General features: G+C 39.9%; 1 protein-coding gene across 3 annotated transcripts in view; it reads right to left on the bottom strand.

Moving 5' to 3' along the window:
• ARNT2 (aryl hydrocarbon receptor nuclear translocator 2) overlaps positions 1–23,420 on the bottom strand; it is a 114,324-nt gene that overhangs the window by 43,420 nt on the left and 47,484 nt on the right. For all 3 annotated transcript variants that reach the window (XM_064517259.1, XM_064517260.1, XM_026121276.2), the window contains 3 exons: positions 6,310–6,412; positions 3,668–3,733; positions 3,127–3,212 (listed from right to left, as the gene is read on the bottom strand). In XM_064517259.1, the coding sequence (XP_064373329.1) occupies positions 3,127–3,212; positions 3,668–3,733; positions 6,310–6,412 (255 nt within the window). The remainder of the gene's footprint in view (positions 1–3,126; positions 3,213–3,667; positions 3,734–6,309; positions 6,413–23,420) is intronic.

Here is a 23,420-nt window from a genome sequence, read left to right as displayed (position 1 = left end):
ACATTGGCCGCAGACAATGCAATGTAACCGAGAAAGAGAAAAAATAGAAGGTGCTAAACAAATGCAGATTGAGTGCATTTGCTAAATATTTGTTACTTTTTTTTATGAAAATGTGTATTACTCTCTTAAGTGTTGTATATTAGCTGCATAACTCAAGTGCCACACTGCATGCTCTGAAAGAAAAGGATATGGAGTATATATTAGAGTGTCTACTTGGCAATTGAAAGATAAATGGCAATAATCCTTTCCCCAGCTGATCTTTAAAACATACGTGATTTGGCATAAACTCATTTATTCCCAAAGACCCAGAGATTATGCAAAGCCCAGGGGTTTGCTACTCTCTACCTGATTTGAACAAAAGTAATTTTATTACAGGGTAGAAGAGCTTTAGCAAATTCAATTACTCCCACAGTTATTTCATTTGCTTTGCACATTATGGTTGAATTACCATTGGAAATAAGAACAAACGCAGTGATGTTGCCACCAATTTACTCAAATGTATTGGGGACCAATTGAGCCCTTAGATATCCACATTCAACTCCCCAAATTAAGGGATACATGACAAACACCAGCACAAAGTGGGAAAGAAGGGGAAGGGGAATGAACACTCACAAAAGATGCCTTGATTCTGTACTGTCTACCCTGAAAAAGGCACCCATGCATGACTGTGATGAGTAACTGTCTGGACAATTACATAAAAGACCACTGAAATTCCACACAAGAGCGTCACAAATTATGACACCCCTTAGGAGTGTGATATAGTTTGGAGGCATTAACACTCTGGAGGAGCACTGGGATGTCATAAGGAGAGCACCATGTGATTTTGAGGAGCAGAGTAATAGAAATGGAATGAAATTCAACATTGCTAAATGCACAAGCATGCACTTCGGGACTAACAATTGTCATAAACTACAGCGATAGAAATAGAATATTTATATTACTAAACAAAAGATCACATAATTGAAAATGATTTTTGCTATGAACTGGAAGATTTGTGTTGAGACCAACTGAGAAGGTGGTAGCCTCGTACGCATAGCAGGTGATTTAGGATGCAGCAGGCACCATACAAAAGAGAAATATGCAATATCCTATCCTGACAGGAAAGATAAGAAATTCCCTTGTCATTATATACCACTACAATCTCATCTGGAACAGAGTGTATAGTTTTGATCACCTACATTTTGAAAAGTTAAATTAAAACAGGGATAAGTGCAGAGAAAAGACACAAGGATAAAGAGAAGAAAAGACAATGCATCCTAATAGGGGAGATTAGAAGAAGCAGGCTTGTTTAACTGATCAAAGTCAAGGCTGGCAGGATATTTCTATCTGGAAATACACCAGAACATTTGAGAGGGACAGAGGCACAAGGCAGGAAAACTCCTGTTTGACCTTAAGGGAAATACTAGCCCAAGAATACACTGGCATAAACTGCACATAAACTAAAGACGACTCGAAATTAGAGAGAGGTTTCTAACCATGAGAGAGTAGTGAGGTTTTGAAAGAGCTGGAGCAAGGGTAAACACCTCACTTCTTTAAACTGGCGCTTACAGTGTGATACGTGACCACACTCATATGTGGTCACACATACAAGTGACCACAAAGGCACTCGAAGATCCAGAAGATCCTTTTCAACCTGTGCTTCTTTACTGCAGTTACCCACTCCCCTATAAAAATGATGACCACAGGCTGTGTGCTGACACGTTACCTAGTGCTGTCATGAGTTCATCTGTTTGCAGCTCTTTATCAGAAGAATACGCACGTAATCACATGCAGCAGCCTCTCCATTTTAGCTGAGCAAGGAACTGCAAGAATCTCATTTGACTTGCATCTTTCTGAAGAGACATTCCGTGTATCATGGCTGAATTCACTTATATTTGAACGTACTAGCAGAAAAATTAATATCTTTGTGGAAGACACAAAATGTTTTGTTTCATTTTGACAGAGCAATTTACACATACTGCTCTGTTCACTCATCTGAAATTGAAATGAAATTGAAACATTTTGACTTCTATAGCACACTGAAGTATATTAAATTTATTAGCGAAAGGAAGGAAGGCTTTTGCTGTCTGCAATGTGGTTCTGAACCACAGATGACATATGATATAAATTACCCTTATTCTGCTTGGCTGCACGAATTATAGAAACATTCCTAAGCTTCAGTTTTGTCTGTATTGTATGTGCATACACATATGCTTGTGTGTGAGGTGAGAAACATTGGTAACAAACTATTATTTAACATTTGAAACTGCAATTCAGCAGGAAATCAACAAGTTTGCATCTGTATGCTGAAATCTGTGCAATGCGGTATATATTCAGTATGAGCCAACTTTTAGCATTCCTAATCTCTGCATAAATATGATTTATATTTGTGGTATACGACCACAAAAGAACAGGATAACTCATGGTTTGATTCATGCCAAGAGGCACAGTCATATTAAAAACAACTCATTCAGCTACTGCATATGCCAAGGTCAGCCACCCCAGTTCATGATGATGCCTGGATGATCTCCACTGTCTTCCCTTGTTCTATGAATTTCCCAAATGGAAATATTCCCATCTGTAATACTGAGTTACAGTAGGTAAACGTTTCTCTTCTGTAGTTCAAAGCAACATGCCAAGACTTGTTTCCCAGAAAAATAGCCTCAAAACAGAACTTAACACAAAGGTTAAGCATTCCCCCATTAACACCACCACTTTGAAGTGAAGATACATGCACCTAAATTGAGACTAAAGGTTTTCATATGTCGGTGCTTGCAACTAAATACTTAAATACAAAACCACTAGTGGCTTTTGTTTAGAGGTACAAGAGCTCTGTGTTTACCTTCTTAAAATCAGGCCATTTTTATGTAGGCTATCACGCTGAAAACCTTTGGCCTCACTTGCTGTAATCCCAGGTTACTCAAGACAACTCCTACAGCTCTCTGGGCCAATGAAATTGAGAACGGTTTCATACAGAAAGTCTGGGAGACTGTGAGTGTGTAACAGCAGCTGATTTTTGATATCAAAAGCTTCAAGATGAGACCGATGGGGTTACCCCAAGAAATTCAGCCTGGTTCTGTATTAGCAAATGGATCCTTATCCAAATTTTCTCCCATCCTGTAGATAGTACGACATACACTTCCTTACCTGCTGGTGGCCAAGCCTTGATATAACCAGTGCAATGCACAACGGCATACTGTGCTTCGCCTTCTTTTACTGGGCCAAGGCCATTCCTAAATGAAAAGAAAACAAAAAAAACGTTGATTGTCTCACAGAAGAGCTTTATGTTTTTAAACTTCTACTAATGATTTACAGATATTTGCAAGTTACATTAGAAACAACCAGCCCTCAACTTGGAGTTCTGTAGTCAGCTCCCCTGTAGTGCTATTCAAGCCTTATCTGTCTTCCATAACACCTCTGGGAGGAAGATAATTAGTTCTATTTCACAGATGGAGATGGTTAAGACAAAAACATCGAGTGACTTCCTCAAGGTCTGCACCAGGATCCAGTGATACTGCCACAGTTGAATTTAGTGGCGAGTTCTTCTCTCCTGTGACCCAGTGCTATTTATATGATGTATACTAATACAAACATTTGTCCAGCTAGTACTACTCAACTCAGCATTAGCCCAAGGGAAAATGAGCATGCTTATGGCAACTAAGTGAAGTGGTATATTAAGTAATAGTACCTGTATCTTTTTCTCATAGTGGTTATTCTGTTCAGAGGTAAATGATCCAGAGGAGCATTTCCACACCTAGAAGTAAATTCATATTTGAAAGGGCTCAAAAATGAATATAAATGCCTTGGATGAAAATGCATCTAACGTCTTTATTGGTACATACAAGCACACAGCAATAGAGACTTATTTCTGACAGGAAGTCTCTGACATGTTTCCTTAGAACTCGCTGTTTCCACCATCCGAGTTTTTCTGTGTGTACCACAAATATTTTCATGATATTTCAGGAAATCATATAATAATAATAATAATAACTTTCATGATAACTATATAAAGAATCCCCCACAAACTTAAAGACAACTTGAAATGGAAAATTCCAAGACTAGTTTAAGAATAGATACACTGTACAACACCCCAAAATATTATAAAACAAGAGTGAAAAACAGACAGGAATACAAATCAGGCCCCCAAATAAAATATCCACACAAAACAATGTCTGTGTACCAACAGCCTCCCTATACAGAGAAATTATGCATGTTATACACCAGCTACGACGTATTAGACACTAATCTAGTCTTTGCAAGAATGGACTATTTATAATGTTAAGTAACTTTAACACTTTTTCCTGTATATTTTGTGATATTTTGAACTGTGCTCAACTGCATAATCATAACAATCCATTTGAAGCTAAGTAAATAGTTCAAAGTAAGAAAACAGAGTTCATTCTGAATGGAAAAAGAAGAACAATAACAATGAAAAGCAATCACAAAGAAAGTTCACATTATTTCAGGATCATCTTTCCCGCAGGATTTTTTTTCCTTTTTAACCAGTCACTGCCAAGGAGAAGAAATGATCAACTACTATAAGATTTAGAATTACAAAAACAATGGGGCTACTGGCATGTATAAAATTACTCTCATGCACTATAGTTTACAGAATTGGAACATTAGGAAAAAATTGCGATTTGATTTGTTTAAAAGCCAGAGAACCTCTGTAAACAGGTCATTAAACCTGGTTTTCTTTGCACAAAGAAGTCCCCTTCACATGATCACTATGTGCAGCTTAGAGGAAGAGTGAGCAGTGTTCCCAGTGTTTCTCTGCTAGCGGCATTTCTTATTCCCTGAAATTAGTAATTAAAAAGTAGTAACATTACTCAAGTGAGGCACTTCTGTCTTTCAAAGACACAAATTGCTGCCAATCAGTAGCATCTTGCCTGTGCTGGCCACTCACTGGGAGATGCTACCCTTAAAAGTGCATCTCAAGACATGTTCTAGCTCCTGATCCTGTATCAACCTTGGTAAGTGACATCCAAAAATCTAACTCCATGCCACCTTTGGCACTGGCGGTGGGTTGCTGACCTCTTGTTAGAGAAAAGATGCCTGCTGATAAGCAAATATCAGATCCGATCTTTCTAAAGAAATCTTTGTCTGAATATCCCGTTTTATTTACTAACAAAGTATAACAGAGAAAAACATTTTTAACAGTATTTGAGAGGATGCGTACATGACACTGGATTCATGATTTCAATGGAAAAATTTAGTTTCCATTCCTGCAGATTATAATCCCACGTACTGTGGAGCATTGAGAAAAGGAGCTGGTTTGAAAACAGGTCATCTTTTCTTAAAACAAGCCTGCTTCGACTTGGAGAACAAAGAAATCTGAATACTGTGTAGCCCTAGCCCTTTGCTGCCATTTTGATGTGTTCTCCTTGTCTGATGAACACTAACCACAGAGACAGAGTGTTCCTATTGCACTCTTGTACACTGATAATTTGGTTAAATTATGGCCATTCTTCTGCATATATCACCATAAAACAGACCAAAGACTAGAGCACATGGCTTCTTTGAGTGGACCAAGAATGGCCAGGCATAATAGAATCTATAGCTTTGAAGCCTGATCCTGCAGGCACAGTAAACTATATAAACCCTTTAACAAAGGCACCCAGGGGCCATACATTCAGCCTCCTCCTGTGCCTGCAAGAGCATCCACCACATAAACAGAAGTATGGGCATCTGTTGCAATGTATGAAATATTTCGGTTTGTGTGTTTCGCTCCAAAACAAATTTTGCATCATCTGTTCTCAGCATAGGTATTGGATACAGGATGCAGATGCAATTATGTACTTTCCCCATTAACCACACAGAGAACAACTTATTGCAATAATAGATGTTTTTACCTAATTAGCATTATAACACCACAAGTACCCACAAGTCCTAGTGCAACTGAATTCCTGTTTGTCTGCAAGATTCTTTTAGTAATATTGGTTTGCTGAAAAAATACAGAGTTGGGCTTTTATTATACTTGCGAAAGCTTTGTTTCCAAAGTATTGATTCGAATAATCTGACTCAAAGAGACAATAGCTTGCATTCCAGGGGTAAAGCTGTCATGAAATTCTCTGGGGAAAGCATACAACACACCACACTGATAAAAATAACTGCTACACATATAGGGGGTGCTGACTGAGTCATTAATCACAAGGGAAGACAGGTTTCAGCTATACTCCAGTTACAAAAGCAAGCATTCTGGAAATGCTTAAGGGCAGTATGTCATTACACTTTTGGTTTTTAAACAGTCAAATTAGTCAACAAAATGTCTAAAGTTTATAATCTGAGAAGGATCTGGAAACAATGCAGGAACACAAGGTAAAGGCACACCTCATTCTGCAAATGAAAGAGCGTCTTGATCCCATGCACATTCTCATTGAAGACTGCTGACCCTCCTTCTTTACTGTTCCAGTCTTCAAGTCCAGTATTCGTCCTAGAAAAGCCAAAGAGTGACTGTGTAGCATATGCATTTAATCCTATTTACTACAAGCTGTAGTAGATAAGATGACAATGCGTTCATAAACTAAATGTCATCAGCCCATTTAGGGGGGGAAAAAAAAAAGATTGATCTTGCTCTTCTCAAATAAATTATGTGCTGGTTTAAATAATGATTTCAGTGAGTCACAATACTGACTGCTCTTTTCTAATTCATGCTGGCCCAATGCCAATTTCCAAGGCAGGGTCAAAATGCCTGAAGGCAGAGGACACAGTGACAGCAAGAATAGCTTTCTGACTTGTCTGCTTTCTCCATTCCTTACCGCAACTGTGGATAAAGCGCCTTGAGAGCTGTTTTTCTTTTCCTGTGCTGCCATGTCTATCCAGAATACCCCCACTATAAGAGCACTTCACATACGCGGGGCTGCAGCGGCAGTCAGAAATACATCAGACCAAGCTTTTCTTCTTGCCAATTAGATATAGAATATGTCTCAGCAGCACCTGTGGTGAGGCCCTTTCAGAATTGTTGATCAGACTGAAACCTGACACACCAGCATTCTTTAAAGATTAATTTTCAGCCGGAGCAGTGAGATGGTCTGATGATCTGACTCACAACACTGGAGTCTACGCAAGGGCAGTGGTGGGACCCTGCAGATCAGCATAAGCTGACCATGGACCTCTGAACCTCATCCCCAAGACGCACAGCTGAAGAGAGGTGACAGTGACTATGTAAAGGCATCTCAAGAGAGGACAGGATGAAGGGCACTGACACTCCTACAGCAGAGTGGGGGGACGTCCAAAACAAACTAACAATCAAACAAAAAACTACCAAAAAAGGTAGCAAAGCAATAGCACAGATTAATCTTTCCATACGCCTGAGAGAAAGCAGAAGGCAGTGAGTGCTTCAGATCAGGGTAGAGGTATCACCTAGAATCCTATTGCTTATTGGCAAAGAACTGACAGAATTGACTTCTGCATCTACATCTCAATTGCCAACAGATTAATATAAAATCTTGCACAATAGTAACATGGAGTAGAAATGAATCACTGACCTAGATATACTGTGCTTCAGGGCTGGATATAGCCACAAAAGTGATGGGGGTAAGAGGAATGCAGTAGGACAACTGTTATACAATCAAAGGACAGCCACCAGTGCTGATGGGACACAGGGCCTCCAGTCTTCTTATACCCCATCACCCGGCCATGTAAGTCCAGCCATGAGCAAGACCTACATGCTTAGGATGGGAACGGTATCTTTCAATAACTGAAGCTATATAAACCTATGACATGAAAGCCTTTCTTGTGATAGAACAATAACCAAATTTGCAGCAATACAAGATACCACACCCTGCTGTATGAAATGGAAGAAATAATCTAGAATATATTTAAAGCCTTTCTCATCAGATTTAATCAAAAGTCTCTGTCCACAAATTAAGTTCTGAAATAATTCTTCTGCCAGCCAAACATTTGCATTTCAGAATTATTTTAACTGAAAGTACTTACCTCCATCCATGAATGGGAGTAAAATCATTATAAAACACTTTAAAGATCAAAATTTTAAATAAAGAACTTGGCAGCAGCATTTTGTTCTTAAGGTTTATTAAAGATAACTACTTCTGGAGAAAAGCTATCCTCTTTGACATAAGGTTAGACAGTGTCAGTTGGTACATCTCAGAAATATAACTCAGATTGTTAAAAAATTGGCCAGCCTGGGAACAATTCCTAAAGGTGCTTCAATTCAGAGCACTCCTCTGGAGAAGGATTCCCTTCTTGAGCTATATATTAATATAGATGCATATATAATGCATGTATTAATGTATGATTCAGGTGGGAGCTGGAAGGAAATCACACTACCATATTTCCCAGCTCAGTTATGCTGGCCCTGTGATGTAGGAGAAGCCGAGGTTCAAATCCACTCCACATACCTGTATGAGAGAAAGCTTTGCACAGAGGCAGTATCCTACTTCCCTCCGTCCAAGCCACAGACTATTTTCCCATCCCCTCAACTAACAGCCATAATTTAGAGAAATAAAAGGTCACAAGGCAAGAGGCAAGCCGAGTCATAGATAAAGGTAATATATGACAGTGCAAATAAAGACAGAATATCTGTGCAGGACCCAATGGCTGTCCATAGGAGCAAGTAAGCCAAATCAAACCATTAAAAGCATTTTTCTCTTTGGATGCAATAAAATTGTCACATATATAAACAAGAGAAGAGTTGTTTTCAATGTATTTTTTTCATACCAATGGAAATTCCTAGCATGACACTAATGATCAAAAAGCAGAGACAAAAGCATTATTCAAACAGCTAATAGAAATTTCTCAGTTTTTATCATCAAGGACCATCCATAAATATAAGTACATTTCAGACCTACATGACTGCTAAGCTTAAAACTGCTGACACATGTTCCTTTGGCAAGCATGGAAACCTCCCCCAACAACAAGAGTCACATTTTTTAAAGTTAGCTTTTTATTTGGCAATGTCTTAAAAAGATGCACCAGATAACAAAATCAGTGGTCTAAATTTTGCCCTGACTTACAGAATCACTTGCGGGGGCTGGGAAATGAGTCAGAGAACAGTTTGGAAAGCAGCTATTACGACAAAGCTCTCAGCAGCTTGCTTCAGGAGTCCATCACGTATGCGCTTTAACCTTGTAGAGCTCTAACAATAAGCTTCAGCTTTTCAGACAGAACAAGCAATTTGTGACTTGTTTATTATTAGAAGTTCATGATCACGTTGTAGTAAAGAGGGGAAGAATTATAGATGAATATATTAAGGACAGAGCTTGCAACTTAGCTCAAACCAGCCTGCCAGTGCATGCCCTGGGATCGCCTAAGACATGGCATAACAGGGCTCTTAACTCTGTTGGAGCTTTTAAATTAGTAATATTGATGACATCAGGTATGTAAAGAGTATCTGTGAAAATAAACCAAGAAGCAAGCCAAGCTATGAGATCTGTATGCAACTAATGTTGCTGAGCACACCTGCCATGACGCAGGACCCACAAGCAAATGCTAGCTGCAGAAAAAGCAACCACATAGCTCTTCAAAGTCCTTGCACCCTGTCTCTATCCACAGTATTGCATATAAACTAACTACAGTTAAAGCTTTCTCTGTTCAGCTGTTTAAGCTGTTTAAGACGGCAATCTGGATACAGTGTCATTTCCCACCCCCACCCCTAGTTTATTTTCATATGAATGTCTAAAAAAAAAAAATCTTAACTTCTTGACCTAGATTTACAGCAGTTAGCTTTCACTAGATAGTTCTGCTGAAATGAAGATAGACGCAAAATAGGGAAGCTGCGACAAGCTGCAGTTGTATCACAACATTTGTCATGACTTCTTATTGCTGTGAAAATCTACAACTGCAGCAATAATACAATGTCATCTGGTATCAGGACAAAAATCACAGTCTTAACTTCTCCCTGGACTACTAACCACTCTATGTCTGACTGGGGAATGGATTGGCCCATACTGTTGCACCTTGAGAAACCATCTTCTACTGTCCTGGATTGTAACGCGTGGCATGTGGCATGGTGCCCGGCGCACACCGATCAGGCAGCACAGGCAGGGCCCCGGGCACTGCTGTTTCTTTGGTTCTCCCTGGGAAGTTACTGACTGGGAGCTCTCAGCAAGCTGCACATAGGGCTCCTAACATCTGCTTCTGACCCAGGTCTTGTGAGTGCCAAATTAGTGGCAGAAATCATCAGCTGCTTTAATATCATTGAGCTACAGTTCACTGCAGCTGCTTGTTTGATGCACCCAAGTGGATCCCACATCACAGTCATGCAGACTGAAATAAATCTCAACTCCAAGTCATATGTACAGCTGAATACAAGGAGATGGTATATTATGATGATAGCTCCGTACGGAACCATAAGATATGAATATCTCTGTGTGTTCCTGCATCTTTTACACTAATGCCGCTCCCTCATTGATAAATGGTCATTGAGGTTTCTCCACAGGAAACATGCACAAAATACCTTTGATGTTAATATTGGCAATTATATTCTGATTAATAAGAAATATTTTAGGATGCTGTGACAGCTTCCTATAACTGAATAACGCACTTGTGCATTTTTTCTTTCTTCTTCTGGTTTCTTCAGCAGAACGATTTTAAAAGGGAAATGCAACCCTGTGACACCACAAGCTGGATCCTTTATGAGATTTCACATAAATCGGTAATTGCATGTAGATCATTTTTATGTTAAAATTCTCCCCTCTCCAGCTCCAAATACAAGCCTTAGATATAGTAGCACAGGATGTGCATCTCAGCCATGGCCCTACTGCGACTGACACTGCTGTCTTATTATCATTTACAGAAGCTGCACAATTCAGAGGAAACCACAGTTCACTCTGCTGCAAACGAGTAAGCAAATAAATGAGCAGAATGCTTATTAAAACCAATGCACAAATCACTCTGGTCTGGATATAATTGATAATGTATTGAAATTTACCCATTACAGTCCAAATGCAGAAGGCAGTTTCACTGAAACCTGTAATAAACCAGCTGTCCTCCAAGCAGTGATCCACCAGGCGACCCAGGAACCTGGTGTCAGCTGTTGTTACAGGAAAGGGCTGTCAAAGTGCCCACAGAGGTGAGGAGGCTGTGCGAGAGATTAATTATCTGGGAAAATTACAGGAGCCATATAAAGCTCTTGCCACTAACGACAATAGCTAGTCACCAATTCAAGTACTGAGGATACGTGCCAGAAACATTCCCTTTGTGTTATGCCAGGGCACATTTTCAAAGATGCTCTAAAAATGTTCTTATAATGATTAAGGGGACAAATCTTCATATTGGCGCTAATGTGCCCTGTGTGTGTGCAAATGGTGAACAAATTATGCATGTACCTCCACCTTTTGGGAATTCAACTGCTACTGTGAATGTTCAAATCTCTTTTCTGCGCTTGCAATGTTTGAGATGAACCTAAGCCAAGGATCAGCCTGGACCTACTGAAGTTCATGGGGTTTCAAATCTGGAAGTTTGGCTCAAACCCATCTTTACACAACAGCACCAGCATGTTAGAAAATTTGGTCCTCTGTGTTTAAGCATCGCATGCTAAGGTTTATAGCCTGATAATCAAACACAGCCTGTTCTTTGCTACTTTTTTCAGTTCATTTTTTGGTGGATTCAAAACTCTGTAGGCTGCTAAACCTAATTCCATCACAAATGCTTTCTCCGATTCCTAATTCTTATGAATCCTACAGTCTGTAATTAATACCCCTGCTACATGAGAGTGGTATTCTGTGCAAATTTCAGTGCCTCTTTCTTTGTAAATGTCTTTATCTCTTAAAAACAAATCAGACAACATCCAGATCCAGGACTGGAGTTTGCAGCTTCGAAATACCCTTCTTTTGCAACAAGAGTCTACTACCGGTTTTCAAAGATCAAGAGACTTATTTTGGTCTCATGCACACCGAAATACTGTTGGCAAAGTACACGATAAAATTTTCCATTTCCCTCTAACTCATCAATAGACTGACTGCTGTCTTGCACAGAATCTTGGACTTGATGAGAAAACAGTCTGAACTAAAGGAGAGTCTCACCGTGCCTTTGATACTATAACCTCTAGCAACTCATCAAGCTTTATGCTGTACATGACAGTGTCTTGTCTTACAAAGAACAAGTTAGATGTTTTATAATTATTCTCAGCCACTGGACTGTCTACATATTTCTTTCCAGGCAAAATAAAATAAAGTATAAACTAAAAGTTTGGTTTGGACAAGATAACAAAAGATGACTTTGTGCTCATCAAAAATACTCCACAGGCTACTCAGGGAAGACAAACAGAACACAGGAATACTGCAACAAAAATCCTTACAAAAACCAAAAACATCTTTATCTTAGTATAAAAAAGGAAAAAAGCAAGACGGATACAGAAAAACAAGAGGAAATAATTAAAAATAAAAGCAAAGTGATGGTCAAGGTACTGATGCTTCTTGATATAGTTCCAAATGTAAGCTGACCTCAAACTGAAGGGTCAGTGAACAAAGGACTTATTCTGTGGTGATGCTCTTTATTAGCATGTTAAGCCTTTAGAAAGCAGCAGCAGAGATCATCTTTAGGATGTAGGTTCTCAACTAAAATTTCTAGGTGCCAGCCCATCACACAAAAGCATCTTCATCAATCACGAGAGTAGCATCAAAAGGGCTTTCTACTACTGTGCCTCAATATATAAAATGTGTGTGTGAACACAGCGTTAGTGGTTGGAGCACTGATACTCCCCAGCAGTGCCAACTGGTACTAGCTGTTAGCCACTGCTTTGGCATGAACAATGAAGCTACAGAAAACCAAGTGAAACTCTTTTTTTGCTTCTTTTTCTTTCATCAGTTTATGCATATGCATACTATTAAACACTCAGCTTTACACTGACCGAGGTATTCAATTGGCAGAGTTCCTCTTAAAAGCAATAGATACACTATGAATATATAAAATGTCTCCAGTAAGATTAAATAGTCTAAATTTGATCAATTTAGATTAAATTACTCTTGATAACAGATAATAAGCTCATGCAAAAGCAAAGCAATTATTATGTATTAATTCAACAATAAAAAGAAAAAAACCCTTTAAAACAGATTTAGACCCTTACAATTGTATGGGAAGACTATCTCACATTTAATGCAGCTCAGCAAGTGCTTTAAGCTCTATTAAGTTTAATAAATATACACTCTCCCCATGGATCCAAAAATAAAAATTTTTCCAGATGATCTAAGAATATGTTAAAAATCAAAACTGAAATGCAAACACAGTACTTGAGGGTTCTCCCTCCTGGAACTCAAGTTTATAAAAACAAGAAATGGCTCATGATACATAAATAAAGCCATATACACATAAAAACAAAATCACAGTCCCACAGCTCCATTCTTAGCATTCTGGGTTTTATTATTTACACAAATTTAAAGCTCATAAAAGGCCAGATACTACCTGCCATGCACATATACACACCGGAGTACAAGGTCCCTGTCCTGAAAGTCCAAGTCCCCAGCGGTCCCCTACAAACGACAGGGTATCTATTGTAGGGGTTGCTGCAATTAAGGGAAACTGCCCTAGCACAGAAATGTGCTGCTAGCCATCCAATTACTTTCTAGAAAGGGAGTGTTTCTTCAGTATCTCAACACCAAAGATAGGAAATATGTGGAGTAAACACATGGAACAATACAATCCTAATAAAAATGTACCCTCAAAAAACATATCTCCTGGGCCCCTCATGGAGGGGAAAGCTAACACACGAGTAGTAAGAACAACTTTAAATCACAAACTGTCTAAGGATATAATGACATAATTGGCACCAGTTACACTATGCACCCAAATACCAACACTGTTTTTACAGCATTCCTCTCGCACACAGGTCAGAGGTTACAGTGCGGCTCTCACAGGCGCTGCCTGCTAATCGGTTGTTTATTTTAATACCACTACTTTATATTCCCTGAGTACTTAATCTTTTAAATCTATGACAAAAAAGATAATAGTTCTTGATAGCATTTAAAATACATGGAGAGGACACGAAAAATGCAGAGTTCCAGAAAGTCAGAGCAGTTACAAAAAAAATTTAGCTAGCTTATGATGCTTAACTCATTCACCAAAACCCCCTGCCACAAACGACCCCAGTGCAAAGGCAATGGCATTCCTGAACACGCTTACTTTCTATTGGATCAGAGGCAGCAGCGCTGTGTGAGACTGCTGCCAGGACTCCTTGCAACTCATAGTGATGCAGAACAGATGGGCTCATAACAGGCAGGAGACCTTTTTCTTTCACACTCCAGATTTATGCAAAATAAGTATTGTAGCTGCACTGTTAACAGTGTACACACATTTTTAATTCAAATGTGGAAATAGCTGAGGGTCTCGGTGGCGATGGAGGCTGTTCTCCAGACTCTCCCTCCTGTGGGTGCAGGAGCCCTTGGGTTCTGCCTGGAAGGTGTCTGGTAGCACAGACCATCCCTTACTGCCATCACAGCTTTTGCAAACCATAATCGCAGTTTCAATTCCTGCTTATGGGAAGCTCAGGATATGGTGTTGAGAACTTGTTGTTGATCATGCAGGGATGGCTGATAACATTTGAATTTTTCCCGAGATTAAAATCACAGCCCTATTAAACCTTTCAAGGAGCAGGTCAGCAGGACTTCGAGGGAGGCAGGGCTGCCAGTGGGAACAAGGTCTCTCCACACACACTGCCCACCCTTGCTTCCCAGCTAGTCTGACTGTACAGAAAGGATGGGACCTGCCCATGGAGACGTCACCCTACCAGGAAGGCTGTAGAGCAGTGCTGCATTCACAGCCCTTTCCTCTGCTGTGCAGGATTTCCTGCCCTAGCACAACCTTCTCCTGGGACCTCCAGATCTCCAACGAAGTCAACACACAGCAGCTTCAGCCTTCAGACTTCCCAGAAAACAGGAGAAGTGATACCAGCAAGAGGGCAGGAGGTGGGGAGAGGAAATACACGTCACTTCCAGTCTCTTCCCGTCCCTACAGCTGGACTGGGCAGGACTGAAGGTGGCACCTCAGATGCCCAGGTGAAGGGGGCACGGCTAGGGCACAGCAGGATCAGAAGCACAAAGCGGGATTGTGTCAGGCCATGACAAGCAAAGCCGAATGGGGCACAAACACAACAGTGCTTCCAGCATTCAATGATTTTGGTTGCACGTACATGAGGAAGGTGCAAGTGGAATCCCATAGTAGGAGACCTATAGGAACAAGTTGTAGCTCCTTCCTGCTGTGCCCACTTTCCATTCTACAAAGAAAACTCAGTGTACTGGGAGATTATGCGCAGTTAGGTCTCTTCCAGCATCAGGCTGGGATGTGGCTGGAGAACAGAGCCCAATCTCCTGCAAAAAATATGAGTTCTCAGCATATCGTAGCTGTAGATAATAATTCTCAGTAACACAACCTACAGTGATTCTCAAACCATAACATCTCACGATGAACTATACACTTATCAGGACATTATCAGCATAAATAAGAAATACACACGATTACACTTCCAACAGAAAGCATACAGCCTGGGCTGCTGATTTATCTTTCTTTATAACCAGTGATAACCTCTTGTATGAGTGTCGAACCTCTAATGAATTAGCTGAAACAAGGAGATTTCACTAGAGTCAAATACCCACACTTTCACAATGCTACTCATAACCAGCACATGCTCATATAGCTCATTTTTTCTCAGCACTCATGAAAAAATTCCTGAACTACCCCTTAATGATGGATAATGTTCCACTTACAAATATAAACCACCAAAGCTGGTTCGCCTTACTGGCCTACCTTCTCAGGGGAACTATTTTAATCTCTCTAGTGATGTCAAGGTTTACATCATCTAATTGCAAAAGGCGTTGTATAAGCATTAGCATCATTATGACATCCTTACAATAGAATGAAGAGCCAATCCAATTAACAGCAATCAAAGTTATAAAAAGAAAAAGTAATGCAATTGAAATGTAGCTATTTTTAAAAATCTGTCTGTCCCCTGCTGACCAATTGGAGACACTGACCAGCAAGGAGGGAATTGAAAAGCTTTCTTCCCCTCCTTGTTTTTTAATAAGAAGCAAGCCCCCACATTACACAGCTGTTTGCTTAATACAAATTGTTCTTATACAAGCTCATAAGGCCAAAGGTCTCTGTTGTGTCTGCCTTCATGTTTGACTAACCAGTCTGCACCATGTAATTCTCCACAGTGCTGGGCAAATATGCATCATTTTTATTAAATTAAAAAGGAAACTATGTAGGCTTTTGAGCCTTGCTATTCAGTTAATTTTAAGGGACTATCTGAAGGGATAATGTTACAGATCACATGCAAGTTTCTCTCCGGATGGACCTGGAAGAACTGGACAAAATAAAGAAGCAAATAATTCAAAGCACATGTTTAAAGTTAAGTTAAAACATAAAAAAGGAAAAATATTTTAAGGACTAAATGCATTCAGAACTCTCTACAATGGTCATCTTACATATAAGAAAAATTCAGTATAAGAAATAAAACAGCTTTGACAAGACCACACAGATGCATAAGCGGTCTCTCTAAACATAAATACAACAGCATTATAGTTATATTCCCAGTTCCCCATCCATAAAATGGGAGAGGATCCTCTCTTTTTTCATCCTTGCATTGTCTCTCTACCCTTTTGGCAGCAGCAGCTTTATGTTGCTATAGGTTTGTATAAGGCATAACAGTGGCATAACACAGCAGCATAACACATTGTGATCTCTGCAGGCACTTTTACGTTCAGTCACTAACAAATAAACATCACCAAGTCCATGATTCCACGTGATGGGCAGTTAGTTGTAACTGGGCTGATACCCTATCAGATGCATTTGAAGGAAAACCTGCACTGGAAAAGATTATAATACTCAGGGCCTTTCAATGGTCCAAGATACAAATAGCTCCTCAAAAGAGAGAGCAGAGATTCTTTAGCTAAAAAAAAGGATCTAAAACCCCAGAAACAGTTACTCCAAAGTACCATCAACAGAGACTCCCATGACAGGATCGCCATCCAAACTAACAAACTAACTCTACAATAATGTAATTCATTCTTTTACCATTCACAGCTGCATAATAAATAAATACATAAAGGCTGTAAGTAGCTTTTAAATTAAATTATTTGTTTCACTCGAATGCTCAGCAGGAAGCTTTACTGAAAAATACTTCTGTCAAAAAAGCTTCAGCTCCTTGCATTGCAAATTACTTGTGCTTCACTACATTCCAGTAACGGGTAACCCTCATGTTTATAGGCTTTATTAGCAGGTAAATATTAGTATCACCTGGTTCCAAAGTTTTGCTGCGGTCTGCTCCATGTGAGCCAGTGACACACCATGAAACAGTCCATTAGAAAAAATGGTAGTAACCACAGATGATTTTGTGAGATATTTTGCTGTGGGAAGAAGTAAGTTGTAACACAAGAAGGAGGGAGAGAGAGAGAGACAGCAGGGGATAGGTGTGCAGAGAGAAGAACAAAACGTCCAAGAAAGCTGTCTGGTTCTTTTAACAGACTGTTCCTTTAGCTGAATTAAAATAAGGTGTGTGGGGCAGAACATCATTATACATTTCAATTCTCTTTTTGAAGACTCAAGACTTGTGAATGACATGCAAAAGTCTCCACACTATGAAAATAGGAAAAAGCAAATGTCCAGTGATAAAAGTTCAGATCTAACAGTGCCTTAAATCCTCAGGTGACATTAAACTATAGCCTGAGACAACACTGTAAGGTTCTACTGCATGGTGGCATTCATTTCCCCCCTCAAAATTCAGAACCAGTATATCTCTGCAGCCTCGTTAAAAATAGTCCTTTAATGGACTTTAAAAAAAAAAAAAAAAAAACAGAAGTGAATGTAAACAAGCCTTTTATAAAAATCAATGTAACAAAAAGCCTTACTTTTGCTTTATATTGACGGGATTATGGTAAAGTAGCCACACTGAAGTAATACATATTTTCTGCCAAAAAGTCATGAATGTTGTCAAGCCACAGAACTGGTGAAAGATCACACATCAGCACGGGGATCCAGAACTCGATAGAGGTCTAAATCAAGTCTTGAAAATATTTGAATTTTTTTACAGGAATAAAGACAACTTCTTCTTCACCTTCTTTTTTTCAACTAGTTCAGTTCAATGATGGGTTTGTTCAACCAGCAGGGAATAGAAAAAGCAAGGATACTTGTTTTCCCCTTCCTATTTGCTAATGGTAAGGAGAGCTATCAGTTCTAAAATACGGCTGTAACTGGCTGCCACAAATAATCCACTTGTTAGGCTGAAGGATTATTACCTGCAGTTGGTGAACTAATCAATTTCAAACGCAAAGCATGTTCTGATTGTACTCAACATATACAAAACTAGTTAAAATTATAGCTTTATCCACTTCTGATATCTGCCCAAAGGCATCAGTGTATTTCATGAATACGAGACTAAGCAACCTTCATCACTTTCAGTTTTGTCTCTCATGCTTTTGTCTCTCATTGATAAGCATCAAAGAAAGTGAGAAATTAATGTCTGCCTTTCTCTGTGGAGTCACTTATCTGGTCTCTCGCCTGTGCCTCGCTACAAATTTCATGAAACTTGCAGGAATATGATATCTCTGAGACCGCTGCACCGTCAGCTGAATTGCGACAATAGGTTTGGAGACACACTTGGATGCTGCACTCACTCGAGCCTGATTTCCACAGGACATCAGACCATCGTTGTGTGCTAACTAATCAAAGCCTCACCCCTCCCCAGCACAACTATCAACTGCAAAATTAAGAATCTGACTAAGGCTATCTTAAGCTATGTAATTACTTATATTGTATAGCTCATAGCTGATGCTCTTGGTTAGCATGTCATGGACAACATAAATGCGAGGTTTATTTGCAAATCAGCATGAATCAGTATCTTCTATAGGAAAATATATCTGGAAAGCACAAATGTAAAGCAAAATTAAAATAGATGATCAAGACTCCATATTTTTTGCTGATTTAAAGCAGGATTTAAATTACATTTATACCATCTACGGTACCACGCTGTACGAGCTGAGAAGAGACTCTGCTGTGACTGCTCTGTATTCCTTGAGCCCTGCCTTTTGGCAATTAGTAAATCAAACAGTAGCAGTGGGGAACAATTCCCAGAGTAGGTACCCAGTCACCTGGTCTTTTCATTTCCCTCTGAAACCTACCCAAAGCTGTGAAGATACAAAAGTATCAGACCAGCTTTATTAACCATCTTTTTAAAATACTAATACTTGACTAAGTTGTTTGCCTACTCACCTAAACATAGAATTATATATAGTAGTTAGGAACATGAAGTGTGTGTAGGCTAACTATATTTTGTTGAGGAAAAGTTTCTAATGAGTTTAATATGACAAGACACTTTAGTCTTAATTCTGTGTGTAGCATATGTCTACCTAGCTTAATACACAATTAGAAAAAGATAGGTTACAGCCATTTTTGCTTTGATGAGGTAGGATAGCATAAAATAGGAGACATGAAGAGCTGTCTCCCATCTCCTTCACCTTACACAATATCCCAGAAGTGGGTATTTAGGGTCCTGCCTGGGAAGCTGGAGAACATTTTGAAGTCCCCTCAGGCAAAAGAGGAAACTGAACCTGATCACTCACGTCCTCAGTGAGTGTTAAATAAAGGTTGAAAAATTCACAGTGTGGTGCTGACACTTCTTATTGAGGCCTAAACATTATAGCTGAACTCACAGCTAGTCCTGGAATAACTTCAACTACACCTGGATGGGAATCAGTATTCTTGGAGACAACCGCGCGCCAGCTCTATCCTGAGCTTGTGTTTACCTGCATGTACTCCCATTGCAGGTCCTCACTGAAAGCTAAATGGGCAGAAGCTGTCTCATGCATTAAGCTTTCTTTGCGATCATCTCTTTTTATCTAAGGCCTGCTTTTTAGTTTTTTGCTTGTTTGTTGTTTAATCTGCCATCAGCCTGTTAATACACTTGACTAAATATACCTGGAACGAAGGAAAACAGAACAAATCACAGAAAACTGACAACGGGGCATACTACAACTCTGGTTATGTGCTTATGTATGGCAGCCATCTCCTTCCATGTGGCTCTGTGCATCATACCAGGCAGAAGCAAGTGGGTGCCATGGTCCCAGCAAGCTGGTGGGTGTCTAGTGAAGGAACAAAGAACAGAGGGAGCCCTGCCTCTGCTGTTACAGTAACACGAAATAGGAGAGCTTGAGCTAAGGACAGAATGAAGGCAGACACCAGCATGGGATACTGGTCAATTATTCTCCTTTTGGAACAAGTGGATACTGGAGGTGGAATACTATCACTCCAAGGAGCCTTCCTTGTGCCTCCCTAGTTTGATGCTACAACTCATCACATATATAACAACATACATTAGTGCATTGTATGAGCTTAACTGAGACAGTGTAACATTGAAATTAGGCTGAAGAGAAAGCTGTTTCTCCACGGGGCAGATGTTAAGGCCAATACTGCACACTACCGGCGTCCGTGGAGCTCCCATTGCAAGCAGTGAAGCACAGGAGATTTTCAGAAGGTTGCAAGCAGGCCCAGCACCATGAGGCTTTTAGAGGCACACTCTGACTGCTTTATTGGAAATAGGTTAATCAAAGAGACTGAAAATTTCTGTTAGGCATTTGTGGAACACTAGAATTTTTTTTTAACAGAGGAAAAAAAAAAATTGCTGAACTCTGTATATTTCATCATGCATGAACACAGGATAACAAAACAGCACAGGTTGAATAAATATTGAACATTACAAAAAACACCCCCAAAACTCCCCGAAACCCAGCAACTGAAACTGATCCAGTCAAACATCTGTGATAACAGACTTCAGTACACTACAGTTTCCAAGCGAGAAACTCACAGTGAAGACTAAAGAGAAAAAACAACTGCACAACTCACTTGCACATGTATGCCCACACCCCTGAAAAGCCACCCTAAAAACATTCCCCAATGCTATTCAGGTGTAGTAGGTCTAAGCTATAGCTGCTTCCTTATTTTGGTAAAAACATGTACTAACCTCTTTAAACAACTGTGACAATTAGCAAAGTCATTTACAAATTCAGTTTATTATCCCTGGTTTTCCTGCCAGGACTACCCACCCAAATGGAGTGCCTCTGCAGCAGGGAGACCACTGCATCACTGTGTTTGTGTAGGAGTGGCTTTATGAACTGTTTTATACATAGCTGGCTTCTCTCAACATTTGGGATTTTTCTTCTCCCCAGAAAAAGCCCTGGGGACTGAAGCAAAACAAAATTCTCTTGGAATAAGTTAAAGAGATTAAATGTACCATACATTTAAAATATGATCATTTGAAAGTACCTATTTTTTGAGAGCGGACTAGGCTTTTCTCATTGCTGTAGTCTTTCATTCAGTGTCTCACAGGGTAGGAATGGCATTAGAAATTTGGCCCCTCTAAGGCTGAAAGTCCTCCTTCTCACATAACCAACACAAAAAGCCAAATTCCACCCTCTGTTTTTACCCCTGCAAGATTACTGGAGCCCTGCCACTGGTCACACAGCCACAACCAAAGGAACGATTTGTTTCATGCACTTCAAGTGAAAAACAGGGCAATTCACTTGCAAAGGAAACATTAAATCTGGTATATGTAATTTAATACACAGAATATTTAAAACTTCCCTTGCCTTCCTTCTGGACCTCAGCACATTCAGACTCACGCAGCCACTCACCCACTAAGCTTTTCTAATTTGTCGCGTGGAGTTGTCAAACTGTGGTGGACCAAATCAAACAATGTCAAAAGAGAACCTGAAAACACCCAGGCTCTAAGCATCACTTCCGAGCAAATACTAGCGGGATGCCCAGGCTGTATGTGCCAAACAGGCACAGCTTTCCTGTTCTCTGCTCCGGAGTATTTACTGTACTAATTCATTTGCTTGAGAACAGACTGGGCCTGGGGGAAACAAAACACTCTTTTTCTCCAGCTTGCACTTAAAAACCTCATCTGCTGAACAGACTGAAGCTGAAAAATCACTAATTCCTATGCTCAGCACTGCCCAAGTTCGAAGGCTATCTTGGGCTGGCACTGCAACCTTCCTGCTACAAGAACAAACAGTCCACGAAGCTGTAGGCAGATTTTTTTCTGTGGAACAACGGCATGGCAACAGGCTGCTGTGTATGGAAACCACTGCATCTGAAACAGCCTCTTCCTTCCCAGCAATGCCAGTGGGACCACATGACTCCACTGAAAAACAGGTATCACATGGTGATTTGGTAGTTGTCAGCAGTAAGCCAAATCTCTCCCAAGATTTCACACTTCAAATAGGAAAAGATGTCTTGCCAGAATTAGCTTTTTCTACAGCAAAACCAGGTTGAAATCTAAACTACTTTGTTCACATGAATCACTTTCATACATCCTATAAAAGAACACGGCAACAACATGTTCCAAGAATTCATGTCCTGATCGAGACGGGACAAACTCAGTGTGAGAGCTTCTGTTTTCAAAAACGTCTCTGTTCCCTTCCATTGCAGGTGCAATAATCCTGGCATGGCAGATTAAGGCCTCCACCCTTCCAAGGAATGAAGTGGTCTGTGTGTGAAGGGAGGAAAAAATAAAATAAAAATCGCATGACATTTTAAGAGTCAAGATTCAGAAACCCTACAGACATAAAAGATCTCAGGACATCTCACATGATGTATACAGAAATTTCCTCTCCTCCTCATCCACCTGCCTCCTATGCTCCATGTTATTCAGTAGATGTCTGCTTCTTTTCACCCTACAGGTTGTTATGTTTCATGGACACTCAATGAAAACAGCTACTGCTGAACTGTTGTTTTATCCCATGATAAAAGGCACATGTAGCCATTAACACTCTGTCTATAAACAAATAAACAAAAATATTACAACTCCTTCCCTACCTGTCCAGAGGCTAACAGTGACATTAGGTCAGGTCAGACAGTCTGTGCTAAGATGTTAAAATGCAAAATACTGAGATCTGGTTTTAATTCTCTGTACTCTGACTTCCTAAGCTGCTGGGCTGGGCACATTTCAGAGGCAGATGGTTCTTTAGGGTTCACGTACTTAAAAGAAGTCAGAGAGAAAAAACAAGAAAGAAAGAAAATGCTGTGACTTGAAGCAGCCCTCCACACGTAGAGTACCTTTCTGACACCTCAGCCTCCGATAAACGCGCTCTTTGGTACCAAAGGCTGGAGAACAGAAACCCAAGGGAGCTTTACTACAGCTCTTAGTTCTGTTGACTGTCTCAACAAGAACACGCTTATCCGAACCAAAGGGAACTTTCCTTTTTCAAGGAGTCTTAACAGCTTGGGGTGGGAAAGCATCCACCTTTGGCAAGTATCTTAATTTCCACAAAACACGCAAAGAAGAAAGGGCGTCTGACAGACTATACTTTTTGGTATATAATTATACACCAATACTTACAGTAGACTTTTTTTTTTTTAATAGTGTCAGTGAAGTTGACCCAATTTTTAGCTGGTGCTGGATTTGAAGAAGCTCCCTGATTTGCCAATACATTGCAGAAATCATCTCATTAATGAAATGTCTTCATAATGCATTACTTTTTCATTAATCATGA

The sequence above is a fragment of the Dromaius novaehollandiae genome, chromosome 10 (assembly GCF_036370855.1).
Source record: "Dromaius novaehollandiae isolate bDroNov1 chromosome 10, bDroNov1.hap1, whole genome shotgun sequence".
Taxonomy (NCBI): Eukaryota; Metazoa; Chordata; class Aves; order Casuariiformes; family Dromaiidae; genus Dromaius; species Dromaius novaehollandiae.
This window is presented reverse-complemented; position numbering and strand designations above follow the sequence as displayed.